The sequence below is a fragment of the Bos grunniens genome, chromosome 8 (assembly GCF_055505025.1).
Source record: "Bos grunniens cultivar Pamir isolate PY7600 chromosome 8, Bosgru_T2T1.0, whole genome shotgun sequence".
Lineage (NCBI taxonomy): Eukaryota > Metazoa > Chordata > Mammalia > Artiodactyla > Bovidae > Bos > Bos grunniens.
The window spans coordinates 90,547,884-90,562,236 of NC_141172.1; the positions used below are offsets into that span (position 1 = coordinate 90,547,884).

Sequence of the window (14,353 nt, forward strand, 5' to 3'; positions counted from 1 at the left end):
GGAGGGGAATAACTGGCGATGTCTAGAAGCATTTTAAGTTGTTACAGTATTTGAGGAGGAGGGTTGCTACCATTGGCATCTTGTAGGTAGAGGCCAGGGATTTAACTAAACATCTAATGATGCTCAGGACAGCCCCTCACAACAAAGAATTATGAAGCCCACAATATTATTCAACAGTGACGGGGTTGAGAAACACTGTCCTGAATCAGTGTGGCCTCAGAGTGCAGAATTCTTGGGGTTACTCATAAAAATACCTTTTTGGTGGCCTTGTTGTTACCTGTTTGTTTTTTAGACTTTTGTTTTAGTGAACTCAATAAATTCATATCATCCTAACTTTGAAGGGAATCACCACAGCATTTTGAGCAAAATTAGCTTAAAATATTCTGTATAAAAAAAGCAAGATCTAGCATCCCTAAAATCATAGACTCTGGGCTGCTGAGAAGAACCTCAGGCTGTGACTTTGGCCACTGAAAATATTGGATTCACATCAAGGCTGTGCAGAAGATCCACTGAATCATGGGGACTCTTTCTCAAGGGCATTTTTGTTCCTTGCTGTTGATACTTTATTTGACTGGTCAACTGGAGCTAACTTTGCATAACATAGAAATCGGTGAGGTTTATCCTCATCTATCTATGACTGTGCTCCATCCATATCCATTCTGAGTCTCACTGAAACAGATTCTTTATAATCAGCCATTATTTGTGCATTTGTCCTAGATTGACTAAGAATTGTTACACTCTTCATGAGCAAAAGGGAATTACATGGAAAATCCAGTGGAAACACATGAGATGTCATTGACTCCTTTATTGGACAGGTCTGATTTTTAATGTCCCTACTGCCTAGAAATGAGCTCTCAGTTAATTAGTAGGAAACAGTAGTCTGTCAATATTCTCTTTTTTTCCCCATGCTCCTATCTGATATATAAATGGACCAACCTTATATTTCTTATCCTTGAGGTCTTCTAACTTCTGAGTTTGTGCATAAAATTCTACATGTACATAAACAAATTTTGGTAACACCTTGAATGTTTTCATACATTTGAGCTGGTGGTGTTTTTATCTTCGCAAACATATGTTAAGTCAATTTATATCTTTGGAGCCTTAGCTCTTGCTGTTCCCGTTAGCTAAAAATACTTCACTTGTCCTCCTCTGATAGGGGAGCAGCTACCTTTATTTTAAACAACATAAATAGCCTTCTCCTCTAAGAAACTTTTCCTTAACTTTTCCCAACGAGGACTATCTCATTACGATTGTGGACTCTAAGCAATTTTGCCTTTGTAGACCCCTTTCTCTATTAAAATTAAAATTTATATTTTACAGTTGAATTAGTATAAAACTGAATTTAATAATACATTAAATATTCTTGTACCTAACCTAAACACTTATTATTTTAAAAGAAATTAAACATTTTCAGAGGCTCCCAAAAGTATTGGGGGTCCCAAACAGTGTATCTACTCTGCCAATTGGATAACTCCCTGACCTCCAGAGTTAGAATTGGTCATCCATGCTGCCATTATCCCTTTTATAACTGATTGAAAAATATATAAACAAATATAACAGCTTTTTCTTGATGACTATTAGCCCCTTAAATATGGAGTGTTTGGTTAATTCATTACTTCTAATTGTGCCTAATGGGATACCAGGCATGAATTAGGGACTCACAAATAAACAAACAAATGTTGCTATTCTGATATTTTGAAACCTTGGGCACAAAAAGACTCAAATTCATGAGGACACAGCAGGGCTGGGCTACATGAGAACTTTGGTCCCTGCCGTTGTGGTGCTCCTTTAAAAAGACTTCTAACAAGTTCTTCTGAAAGGATGGAGTAACATGGACTTTCCCCATTCCTCCCACTAAATCAACCAAAAATCTTGAATGTTACATGTAAACAGACAAAGCTCAGAGGAAGGAATGGTGGACTGGTGGAGGCTTCACATAAGAACCAGCACAATATTGAGTTCCCAGGATTTCCTTTTTGCCTCGTATCTCAGACTGGGTATCAGAGAAGCTAGCAAACTGGGATACTGATACTCTCAGATGAAACAGCCCCAAGAAAAGCTGCTGCTTTTCTAGCCAAAGCACTGGGAAAAGGGCAGCTTAGCAGTGCAGAAAACTTTTAGAAATTAACCCTTTGACTATATCCAAAACCACAGAAAAAAAAACTGCAGTCCTACCTCTATCTCTATCAGCAAAGGCTATGCAGAGACCCTGGACTTCTGCCCTTGCCAGGCTATAAGCAGACTCCTCCAAACTTCTGCTGGGGTTGTATCAGAGAAGGCCAAGTAGGGAGCCAAGACTTTAATTCACACTGGCCAGCAACAAGTTGGCCCCCACCCCTGTTCCGGTGTCAGGGGAGAACACAGGAGGAGCCTAGACTTCAACCCCCATCAGGCGGTAATGAGGCACCCCTGCTTCCTCCCCACTGGAGTGGTATCAGAGTGGGCCTAGTGGAAATTCAGTTTTACATTACACAGCATTAGCAAAACCACAGGGTCAGTGGAGGCCGAGTGGGGAGCAATAAAGAGGTACATACCCTCTCCCAGCCCTGGTGGTATCAGTGGGCCTTACTGAGGAGCCTGAACTCTCCTCTTGCCTAGTGAACGGGGCCACTCACCAACTAGCTATCACAGGGGGCCAGGGAGAGGACCTGGACTTCCACCTTCATGTGGCAGTAACAAGGTGACATCCCTGTATCTACTGGAGGAGTGTCAGAGGAGGTATGAAAAGACATAAGCTTTCAACAGGATCTTTAGTCTTATAATGTAACAACCCAAGGTCAATAAAAAATCACTCTGCATACCAAGAACCAAGAAAATGGCAAACTGAATAAGAACAGATCATTAACAGACACCTAAGTCTAGTCAAGGCTATGGTTTTTCCAGTGGTCATGTATGGATGTGAGAGTTGGACTGTGAAGAAAGCTTAGCGCTGAAGAATTGATGCTTTTGAACTGTGGTGTTGGAGAAGACTTTTGAGAGTCCCTTGGACTGCAAGGAGATCCAACCAGTCCATTCTGAAGGAGATCAGACCTGGGGTTTCTTTGGAAGGAATGATGCTGAAGCTGAAACTCCAGTACTTTGGCCACCTCATGCGAAGAGTTGACTCATTGGAAAAGACTGTGATGCTGGGAGGGATTGGGGGGCGGGAGGAGAAGGGGATGACAGAGGATGAGATGGCTGGATGGCATCACTGACTCGATGGACGTGAGTTTGAGTGAACTCTGGGAGTTGGTGATAGACAGGGAGGCCTGGTGTGCTGCGATTCATGGGGTCGCAAAGAGACGGACACGACTGAGCTACTAAACTGAACTGAACTGAAAACAAGAGGATATAGAATTGTCTGACAAAAATTTAAGTGGCCATCATAAAAATGCTTTAATAAATAATTGTAGACATGCTTGAAACAAATGAAAAAATAGTCTCAGTGAAGAAAGAGTTTCAGCAAAGGAATAGAAAACAGAAAGAAAAATCAAATGGAAATTTTAGAATTAAGAAATATAACAACTAAAATAAACTCAGTGGATGGACTTGGCTCAGCACCATATGGGGATGATAGAGGAAAGAATCAGTGAACTTGAGAACAGAATAAGAGAAAATACCCCATCTGAACAACAGAGGGAAAATAGACTGGGGTGGGGATGGGGTAATAAGAGTCTCCTGGACATGATGGATGGACTGCAACAAAAGATCTAATATTCATGTCACTGGAGTCCCAGAAGGAGAGGAAAGAGTGGGTTAAAAAAGTATTCCAGGAATAATGGCTGAAAATTTCCCCAGACTTGGGAAAAACCTAAACTGATAGATTTAAGTATTAAGAAATCTCTAAGCAGGATAAACCTAAAGGAATCCATACCAAGGCACATTAATACTCAGAAGACAAAATATATTCTGGTAAGAGACTTGTGTCCAAAATATACAAAAAACGCTTTTATCTTGAAAATATTCAAATCTTTTGTGTTTTTATGATTTGGTTATTTTACAGAAGAAGATAGAATAATGGGCAATAAACACCTAAAAGGATGCTCAATATCATTTGTTATTTACAAAATGAAAACCACAATGAGCTATTATCCCACACCCACTAGAATGACAATGAGAAATGAAAATAAACACAAGATGTTCTTAACATCACTGCATAATGATAATATTGGATACAACCTAATGTTGGATACAGCAAAAATTAGAAACAGCCTACATTTCCACCAGTTGGTAAAGGCTCTATATCCATACAATGGAATAGATCAGTAATAAAAAGGAAAAATTACTGATATGTGAACTATGACATGAATAAACTTCAAAAACATGCTTTTGTTTTGTACAAGAATCCAGATCAAGAGACCACAAATTATATGATTCTATTTATTTGAAATATCCAGAAAAAGCAAATCTGTAGAGACAGAGAGTAGATTAGTGACTAGCTGGGCTGGAGAGGGGTGAGTGAGGTGATCATGGGAATGAGAATTCTTTGGGGGTGAAGGAAAAAGTGCTAAAAGTTTTGTGTTCATCATTGTACCGCTTGGTAAATTTACTAAAATATCATTGAATTTTACACTTGAAATGGGTGCATTATATGTGAAAGAAACCCCATTATAGTTACTAATTATGTATACTACACAGATACATATGTGTGTGTATATATGTGTGTGTATATATTTAGTCTTCATACATGTATAAAAAGCTAGGTTGTGTTTTGAACCAGAAGAGTGAAGAGAAAGGTGAATTTTATGTGATATCCCAAAGCTTGTGTTGTACTCTCCATTTCATTGCTATTTTTTATGAATTGTATGGAGAGGCCATCTAAAATACTGGGCGTGTCTGATGCCTTTGTTTTTCTGGTGCCCCTACCTACTTCAAGGTGATTAAAAACTTAATTTACTTTTCAGATATAAGGCACTGTATTTAGTTGATACTAACAGCAGGACTCATCTAAATCATAAATACTAACATATCACAACATTATTAATTGGCTATATTCCAATATAAAATAAAAAGTTAAAAATATCATAAATACTGATAAATGAATTCTAAGATACTTGGGTTAAGTAAGGGTAAAATGAAACCAATACATGGTTGCCAAATCAACTCAAATGTGTTCTATTTATGAGTTTCTAATTGTAAAAAATATTATTTATCCCTAAATTATGAAATAGAATGGTGAAATAAAAGATTTATTATGAGTATTTTATAACAGATAATATCCAATTTTAATAGAAACATTTTCATAAGGAGAAAGAAATATTTTTTAAAGTTTTATCTTGGAAAAAAGTAAGAATGGGCATAAAGACAGAGTTAAGTTAAAAAACATTAACTCATGACCTTTAAGAAAAAATGCAGCCGGCCAGTTGCATGGGCCAGTAGTCCCTGTACCACTTTTCTTGCCACAGTCCATAAGAACTATGGGAAATCTGACACAGAAACAGAACAAACAAAAAATAATTCTCAGGAGCAGGTACATGAAACATATTAAGTATTGCTTGACTAGAGAATGAAAGGTTTGGTGGAAAATTCTTTTTATCAGGCCATGGAAGTTTCAGAAAAGCCTGGAATCTCTATTTCGTTGTTGTTATTAAGAAGAGCCAAAATTAACTGATCTTCTAATACACAACTATTTTCAGTTCAAAGTAGGACAGAAGAGTTCTAACAAATATTTGAAATAATCTGCTGTTGCCCAACTACACCATTCTTATAGGAGAAAGTTTATGGTATCAATGTTTTGTGTTTAGAACAGAGAGAGAGAGAGAGATATGGCTGAGGGAACCCAGTGAGAGGGATCAGTGATGTATTAATCCATAGTGAATAGCACTGTAGTCAAGGGAGCAAGGGTGAAGAGTGGTCAAGAAAGGAAGTCAGGGATTAGTGCCTCAGTCCTAAATGGCAGCTCCAAAGGAAGAGGCAAAGGCAAAAATGAACAAATCCTTAGACTGCAAACTGCACGGATCAGGCACAGAAGAGATTCACGCAGAATGGACAGTAAAAAATGTGTTGTAGCAAAAATTGCATTTGTGGCACGAGCACAATCTACTGGGTTCAGGCACTGTGCGCACCAGGCAATTAAAACTCTGTGCACTATATCTGTGTGCACAGGGGCTACCTGCTTGGTCATTTAGGCTCAGAGACTGTTTATGGTTAGTAAACCTCAGTCTCTTTTCTCTGGACTTACAATTAATCTGATTTGACTGTGCTGTAGATCAGTATTTTGCCTTGTTTGTACACAGCTTGCTTATCTAAAGGGCAGCTGATATTTTTATGTGCATACCTAAGGGACTTCTAAACATATGGTTCTTACACCATGCCATCTATTTCTATTTCAGCCTGGACAGTTTTAGACGGTACAGCCTTGCTACATGTAAGAAATGGCCGTAGGAAACAACACTCAACGAAGTTATTCCATCATCCCGTGTTTTATATTTGTTGAGGTAGGTGTATTTATTTACCTTTACAGAAAAACTGGAATTGTAGCAGTTTTATGCTGAGAACTTGGATTATTTTATAGAATTATTTACTCTTATGATTGATAATGAAATTTTTATAGCAGAAACATTGGTAAAGAATAAGTTATGCAACGTGTTTCTTAAATAGGAAGCCATAGGACAAGAAGCTTCATCTATGGGGTCCAAAATAATTGTGTCTTACTAGATTTCTTTTATTTTCAGTGGTGATTTGAATATATTGTTAATTATGAATGCAACATTTTGATTAAATTGTTTCTTTAAAAAATCAATATCATTATTTCAAGAATGCAATAAACAAGGTTTATAGATGATGTTATTGACCTTTGGCCTTGGATGCAATGTAAAGAAGAAAATTTCTTAGAGTTGACTATCTTCACTAGGCATTTTTTTTTACTGGGATATTGAGAACTTATATAGTGTGCAATTTTTTGGGTTTTAAATGATTTTGTTGAGATGCCCCAACTTCAGGCCAGCAAACAATTTGTCCAGCATCTTTTGGTTAAACTTCTTGGCGTCCTTTCCCCACTGTACCTCCCTTTCCATAATGTTTGCTATAGAAGAGACAAAGACATGAAAATTTTAGGTAATTTGGAATAATATGATGAAAAAAGCTACTCCAGGTTTTCACAAAATAAGGTATTGATTTGCCAGAGATGATATTATTTTTGCCTTCTTCAAGAGAAAGGGCATCTAACACATTGGTTTTTATCCAGAAAATTGTGTTTAAAATATGATGATGTGAAGAGCTGAGAAGTAAATGTCCTGAGTTTCCTTTCTGGTAGCAGCTTGCATAGTCTCTCCATCCTAAGGATTGGCTGTAGCATGTTCTTACATAATCAGGCAGGAGACCTTTTTGGCTTTGAGTATGGGAGGAATATGCATGTTGATCTGTTTTATCGCCTGTATCACTTGAGTTAAACCATTACTGATGCTGGCAAAAATGTACTTTCAGTGCATGTGCTGTTTAACCATAACCTATGAATCAATGAAATGTTTGGGTTTTTTTTTTTATCTTCTAGCTCTTGAAATAACTGTAGCTGTCTATATAGTCAGTTGAATGATTTTGATAATATCATCTGCGCCAACTAATAATGTTTGGCTGATCCTCAAGTTTCACTTTATAGATATCCCTTGGTAGTTTAGATGGGCAAATATTACTTGATGATTTATTTTCTGGTGATACCTGTGAACCTATTTGTATTGCAAAACCAGGTGGAAATAGAGATTACATTGGGACAGAAGTGTTGATATAAGTTAAGATACTCAGACGCAAACTATATCTTTGAAAGAGTAAACAAAGAACTCATCTTTGAAAGGGTAAACAAAGAACTCATCTTTAAACACAGCATATATTCTTAATACTCTTAATTTGCCATGCAAGGTCAAGAATAACTCCTTTCAGTCAATATCTCTATATTATATCTATTGTGGGTCTAGTTGCTGTTGTTCATATTGAAATCGTGACAAATAAAAAGGAGCCCTCTCTCCCACTGATCGTGGGAAAAGGATAGAAGTGTTTGACACTATGGTTTTCAATGTTAAAACTCTGACTCTTTTGTCACAACAAAAATAAAATTTTAAAGTGATCTTGCCTGGAGAATCTCAGGGACGGGAGAGCCTGGTGGGCTGCCGTCTATGGGGTCGCACAGAGTCGGACACGACTGAAATGACTTAGCAGCAGCAGCAACAGAGGAGATTTAGAATAAGTCATCTGTCATCATCTTTATCCTCCTGGCTCAGTTTAGTTCAGTTGCTCAGTCGTGTCCGACTCTTTGTGACCCCATGAACCTCAGCACACCAGGCCTCCCTGTCCATCACCAACTCCCAGAGTCCACCCCAACCCATGTCCATCCCCCTGGTAGCAGTTTTATTTTAAATTTTCTTAAAAGTTGAACCAAACCTTAAAGTAAGCGGCTGAATTTATTGGCTGGAAGCTCTGTGTCTAAAGATTGTCAGGCCTCTAGTCTGTGAATGATGAGCTTGACAAGTAGAGCAAACCACAGAAGACATCATTTAATCTTTCTATGCCTTAACCTGACACAAAATAAATATAAGTCTAAAAATCTTGGAAAGGAAAGATAGTTTACTCTTTATCTTGCTGTGTTATTGTTCTTGCTTTGCATAGAAGTTTAAGACATATCAGTGACTTCTCTGAAACAAGGAGGAGAAAGAAAAAAGAGGACATGAAGTATCAATAGAATAAAGTAGAAACTGAAAGGGAAAGAGGTGAAAAGTGGCTTTCATGATTCTCACATATTTCATTCATTAAACACTTTTTGTTATAAACACCCCATGTTTGTTGCTGCACTATTTATAATAATCAAGGTATAGAAACAACCTCAGTGTCTGACAGTAGATTAATGGATAATGCAATTGTGGTTTGTAGATATATGTGTGTGTGGGGTGTGTGTGTATATATATATATATATTTCCCCCCCCAATGGAGTATTATTCAGCCATCAAAAATAATTAAGATACTGTCATTTGTGACAGCATATATGGATCCCAAGGGCATTATGCTAAGTGAAACCAGTCAAAGACAAATACTTTATATGATTGTTGAATCTAAATATGTGGAATACATATGTAGAATTTAAAAAGGAAAATAAAAATTCATAAATACAGAGCAGATTTGTGGTTTCCAGATGTGGGGGCACAGTGAGGAGGACAGAAATGGGTGGAGGGAGTCAAAATGTTAAAAAAAGTAAGTTTCTTCTGAGATTGGGCAACAAAATTTTGAGTAAGATCCAATGGGAACAAAAGAAATGAAATAAAAGAAAATACTTAGTTTACCTACATTATTCCAGGCATTATAATAGGGATATCAGAAAACTTGATCAAAAGTATAACTTGGTAAAAATGTCAACATGATCAATAAGTATCTTTCCACTGTTGTTTTTAATTATGAAGTAATTCAAACAGAGAAAATAATATAGCAGACATCACTGTACTACCATCAAGACCAAATCTTAAAATTTGCTACATATACTTCAGATATTTTTTTCATGGAATGTAAAATATTCCAGATATGGCTGAAGTCCTACTGTTCTAGACACAGAAGTAACTACTGCTGCTGCTAAGTCGCTTCAGTCGTGTCCAACTCTGTGCAACCCCATAGACAGCAGCCCACCAGGCTCCCCCGTCCCTGGGATTCTCCAGGCAAGAACACTGGAGTCGGTTGCCATTTCTTTCTCCAGTGCAGAAAAGTGAAAAGTGAAAGTGGAGTTGCTCAGTCGTGTCTGACTCTTAGCAACCCTATGGACTGCGGCCGACCAGCGTCCTCCGTCCATGGGATTTTCCAGGCAAGAGTACTGGAGTGGGGTGCCATTGCCTTCTCCAAAGTAACTACAGTTGACCCTAAACATTGTGCATTTGGACTGTACAATTCCACTTATATGCAGATGTTTTTCAATAGTAAATACTACAGTACCAAGAGCCCATGGTTGAATCTGTGGAAGTGGAGGAACCTTGGATATGGAGGGCTGACTATAAGTTATACATGGATTAACCCCTGCATTGCTCAAGGGTCAGTTTGTATGTGAAGTTAGAGGCTTTATTCTCCTGCATAATTCTTATACATATTTTCATATTTTCCCTACATGTCCACATATTCATAAATTATATTTTAGGGAGAGTTTAGATAAATAATCATATTGAACCTACTTTTTGCAACTTAACTTTTCATTCAACATTATGTTTCTGAGTTTATTCAGATTGGCAAGTCATTCTTTTAATTATTGCCTTTTATCCCATTATGTGAATATATATCAATTCCTACTGAAGGATGGTTTGGTTGATTCTTTCTTATTTTCTTAATGCTTTATACCCATACAGCTTTTTATTTTTTTGAAGAAAGTATCCTTATTTCTGTCTCTGTATGCAGGTGTACAAGGGCTTTCCTTGGATTGACACCTAGCACTGGAATGACAAAAGATGATTACATTTTCCTGTTTTGTTTCTTCATTATAGAAACAATATTGGTATTTTTCTACCAGTTTTCTTGAAAAAACTTTGCTAAACTTTATTATTAGTTTTACTTGTGACTGTATATTTCTTACATTTTTTTCAGACAGTTATATCACCTGAAGGTATTGAACCCAGGCTCCCTGCATTGGGAGTGTGGAGTCCTAGCCACTGGACCACCAGGGATGTCCCTGAATTTACTGATATTTAATCCTCCTGTATGTTGAATCTGCCATCTCTAGCTCATAGTGGATTGTTTCTTTGTAATTATTTTTAGCTCATTTTTGGAAGAGCTAAAATTCTTCTATAATAATTCATGTGGGTCTTAGGTTTTAAGAGTATTTCTTTGGGGAGATTTTATATTCATGTTTCTCTTGGGTTTATGTTTCTATATTAATTAGTCAAATGTTCATAATTCCACAGTATTATTAATCAAAGTTCATCTTCCTTGTAGTCTCCCTTTGCCAGCAGGTGGATTTATACAGAACACTGTTCTGAAGTGTCAAAAGCACGCTTTCAGGAATTCTGACTTTTACACAGGAGTCTCAGTTCCAACTCAGGTCCTTAGAATGTCTTATCCTCATGGGCATTAAACCCCAAACCTTCTTACTGAGACTGCCATGTACCCCTTTCTCTATTCCCGTTTAGGTTCACCGTGTCATCACTTTACTCAGTTACCACTCCTGCCTTCAGTACCCTTTTGGATTCAGCTCATCTATGAATTAAAAGGAAAGAAAAAGGCTGACCATCATTTGTAGGTGTTTGTGGTAGAATCTTTGCATGACTTTTTTGTTCCACGAATGCGTTCACTCATTCAGCACTCATATTTTTAGTGCGTATTTTTCTTCCCCAAATCATTATGTGTTTTGCCCTTTTTTGCACACTTGACATACTAACTGTGTTTCTGTAACTTGTATCTCATCAAGGTTTTTTGCAGGTCTGTGGTTATTGGGCCAAGTTTAACATGTGTAGGGGATGGAGGGTGGGGATGAGAGACACACAGAGCTCTCATGTGTATTTTCTTGGTGATTTTAACTCTATGAGCATAAAATTTTATTTGTGGTAGTTGGTGAGGAGAATAGATGCCAACCAGCCTCTAAAATTCAAACTTGCTGATATAGTAGGAGGTTGTTTGAGACCCACCCAGAAGGCTGAAACAGTGGTAGAGAGGCTGAAAAAGCAGCATGCAGCAGGCACTATCTCACGGTGCTAACATGTCAGGAGAGCATTGCTTTAGGTAATCCTTGAATGTCACGAACCAAAATGAAGGGTTAAGATATCGCTGGAGAGAGAGCAAAGTTGTAGATTAGGAGAGTATCTAGAGAAAGTAATGGGCTGAAAGGAGGGAATTAATGGTGGGAGGACAGCAGAATAGATTGAGAAGCATGATATGCAGTGGGCAATGCAGGTAGTGCCAGAAACCTTAAATGTTAGAAATTCAGAAAAATGTCTCAAGTACATCTTCCAGCTAATCCTTAAAATGTACCTTTCCATGCTGGCTAAAGCCTGTTAAATGGAAAGCCCTTGACAAGAAAATAATGACTTGATTGACCAGAATACAAACTTTTCTGTCGCCAATGAGAGGGAACTTCAGAATCACTAAAAATCGAATATGGTCCACAGTAGTCCTTCTGGCCAGCTTTTGGCTCTTTGCTGATCTTGTTCTAGTACTGCAAGTAGTAGAGCAACTGCTGAACTAGACAAAAGCTTAGAAAAGTCAGAGGCAGCAGGGAGAGCAGTAGAAGTTTACCAGCCTGTAACATGAGGACACGGGGGACACCTACTTCCCATCCTCATTTTTATTCCTTGAACTCAATAATATTAATTTTTGGTGAGGATAAACGTACAACAAAGTAGCTCCCAAAAAGTGATCAAAATAATCAAATATTCTTTGTGATTTTTATTCTTAGTCCCTGTTTCTCTCTCTCTCCCTCTGCCTTTCCTACCCCCCTCTCTGCCTTTTAGTCTATTTCTGATCCCTTTTTTCTGTCATTTTAGCAATACCTCTCATGCTTGAGGATCTAAAATGGAGAATCTCTCTGAGGGGAAACCACACTCAAATTTGTGACTGAAGTGTAATTTTTCCCTAAAAATAAGAACACAAGTTGTTTGAGATCTCCCATGTCCCCCAAATCAATACCTAACTCTATTTTTGCAAATTACTTAGGGCTGAAATACCCTTTTTGCAAATCTTTCCACGTATCAGTCAGTGGACACCTCTTGAGACAGTTTCACTGCATGCTCTATAAACTTGTGAAAAATTCAGTCAAATCTCTTTCAAACATATTTGTGCTAACAGCAAAACTCTAAATGGAACTTAGCTTCCTTGGCAGACAGTATTAAGTATCAGGAGTTGGACATGATGAATGTAATCATTGCTTGATATGGACAAACGTGACAGTTTTATCATTTTGATGGTTGCTTGTACTTGCAGTGGTTACTGCCTTTTCTTGACAACTCATTTTTCTCAGCTGGAACCTACTGGGTGATTGTCATAAATCCCAGACTGAAGATAAATACTCTCATGAAGTTCTGCAAGAACTTGATTCTGAGTGTCTTTCTCCAGAGCCAGACGTTAAGGAGTTTCCCCTCGTCTTTTCTGGACAATGAGTGCCGTTTCAATGTCTCGCTTGTTTCACGTCCCTCCGATTTTAAAGGAAGCGTTGCTTGGCTTTGCTTTCTGCTGTTTACTTGGCAGGTGCAAAGATTTAGCAGCTGTGATTGCCTTGTTTCTGAGTCTTAAATTGCATTTATATTTAAGTCACATTGAGATCTTTTTCTTCTTAAAAAAAATCAAACTACTGGTTCTTATAAGGAGAAAGTATCAAATCTTATCCTCATACAGAGTAAAGTAGAACAAGAAAATAACTTGATGTCAGAAGCAGTGAGTTTGAGTCCTGGCTCTGCCATTTACTGCTTCTATAAACCTGGATTCCTTCTTTGGCCCTCAGTTGCTTCATCTTTGAAGTGGAAATAAAAATAACTTGTTCCTGAACACTTTTGAGAAATGAGGTAATGCATCTGAAAGTGATGGTCAAGTAATAAGTGGTTAAAAAGTGTTAGCACAAAAATAATTTAAAATAATAACTTCTACCCACAATAAAGCAGGAAAAAAAACAGCAAAGATGAAAAATAAAACTAACCAAACACACACACAAACACTAAAACCCTGACAATTATGGAGGAAGTCTGGCAGTTTTATCCCCAAATATGCTACATCGCTGGGTTTAGGGGCATAATGTTTTTAGAATATATTGAGATGTTATTGGATGTGGTGTTTTAAAAGCAATGAACAATCCGTGGTCTTTTTAACAATTGCAGTGATAAATGCACATTATAAAGTACTTTCTCATGCTTTTCCTTATTTAATCATTATTTTGACTAGTGTTTGCAGTACTGGGGTAAAAGGACAATGCCAATCTTTAGGTATCTATTTTTCATAGTATCAAAATACCAATATTGATTTTAAAAATTAAATATGGTTACCATCACCCTCGGAGAAGGCAATGGCACCCCACTCCAGTACTCTTGCCTGGAAAATCCCATGGATGGAGGAGCCTGGTAGGCTGCAGTCCATGGGGTCGTGAAGAGTCGGACACAACTGAGCGAATTCACTTTCACTTTTCACTTTCCTGCACTGGAGAAGGAAATGGCAACCCACTCCAGTGTTCTTGCCTGGAGAATCCCAGGGACGGGGGAGCCTGGTGGCTGCCGTCTATGGGGTCACACAGAGTTGGACACGACTGAAGTGACTTAGCAGCAGCAACCATCACCCTTTATCCTTGTCATCATATGCCCTTCCCAATGAATGAAGTCTTCTCTATTCTTCAGCATTGAGTCTCTCCAAGGTGAATATTTTGGGATCAAGGTCCCAGTTAAATCTTCATGAGGGGAAAAAAAAGTTAGGAATGAAAAAATGAATCTGGCTCCAGAGGTCA

The 14,353-nt window shown here is 37.8% G+C and overlaps 1 protein-coding gene across 8 annotated transcripts in view; it reads left to right on the top strand.

Annotated features, from left to right (window-relative positions):
• The window catches only part of PLPPR1 (phospholipid phosphatase related 1), a 595,523-nt gene that overhangs the window by 442,511 nt on the left and 138,659 nt on the right, over positions 1–14,353 (top strand). For all 8 annotated transcript variants that reach the window (XR_015131976.1, XM_086315733.1, XM_086315732.1 and 5 more), the window contains one exon: positions 6,312–6,416. Coding sequence is in view for 7 of the 8 variants with exons in the window: in XM_086315733.1 (XP_086171859.1) it covers positions 6,354–6,416 (63 nt within the window). In the remaining variant the exon portion in view is untranslated. The remainder of the gene's footprint in view (positions 1–6,311; positions 6,417–14,353) is intronic.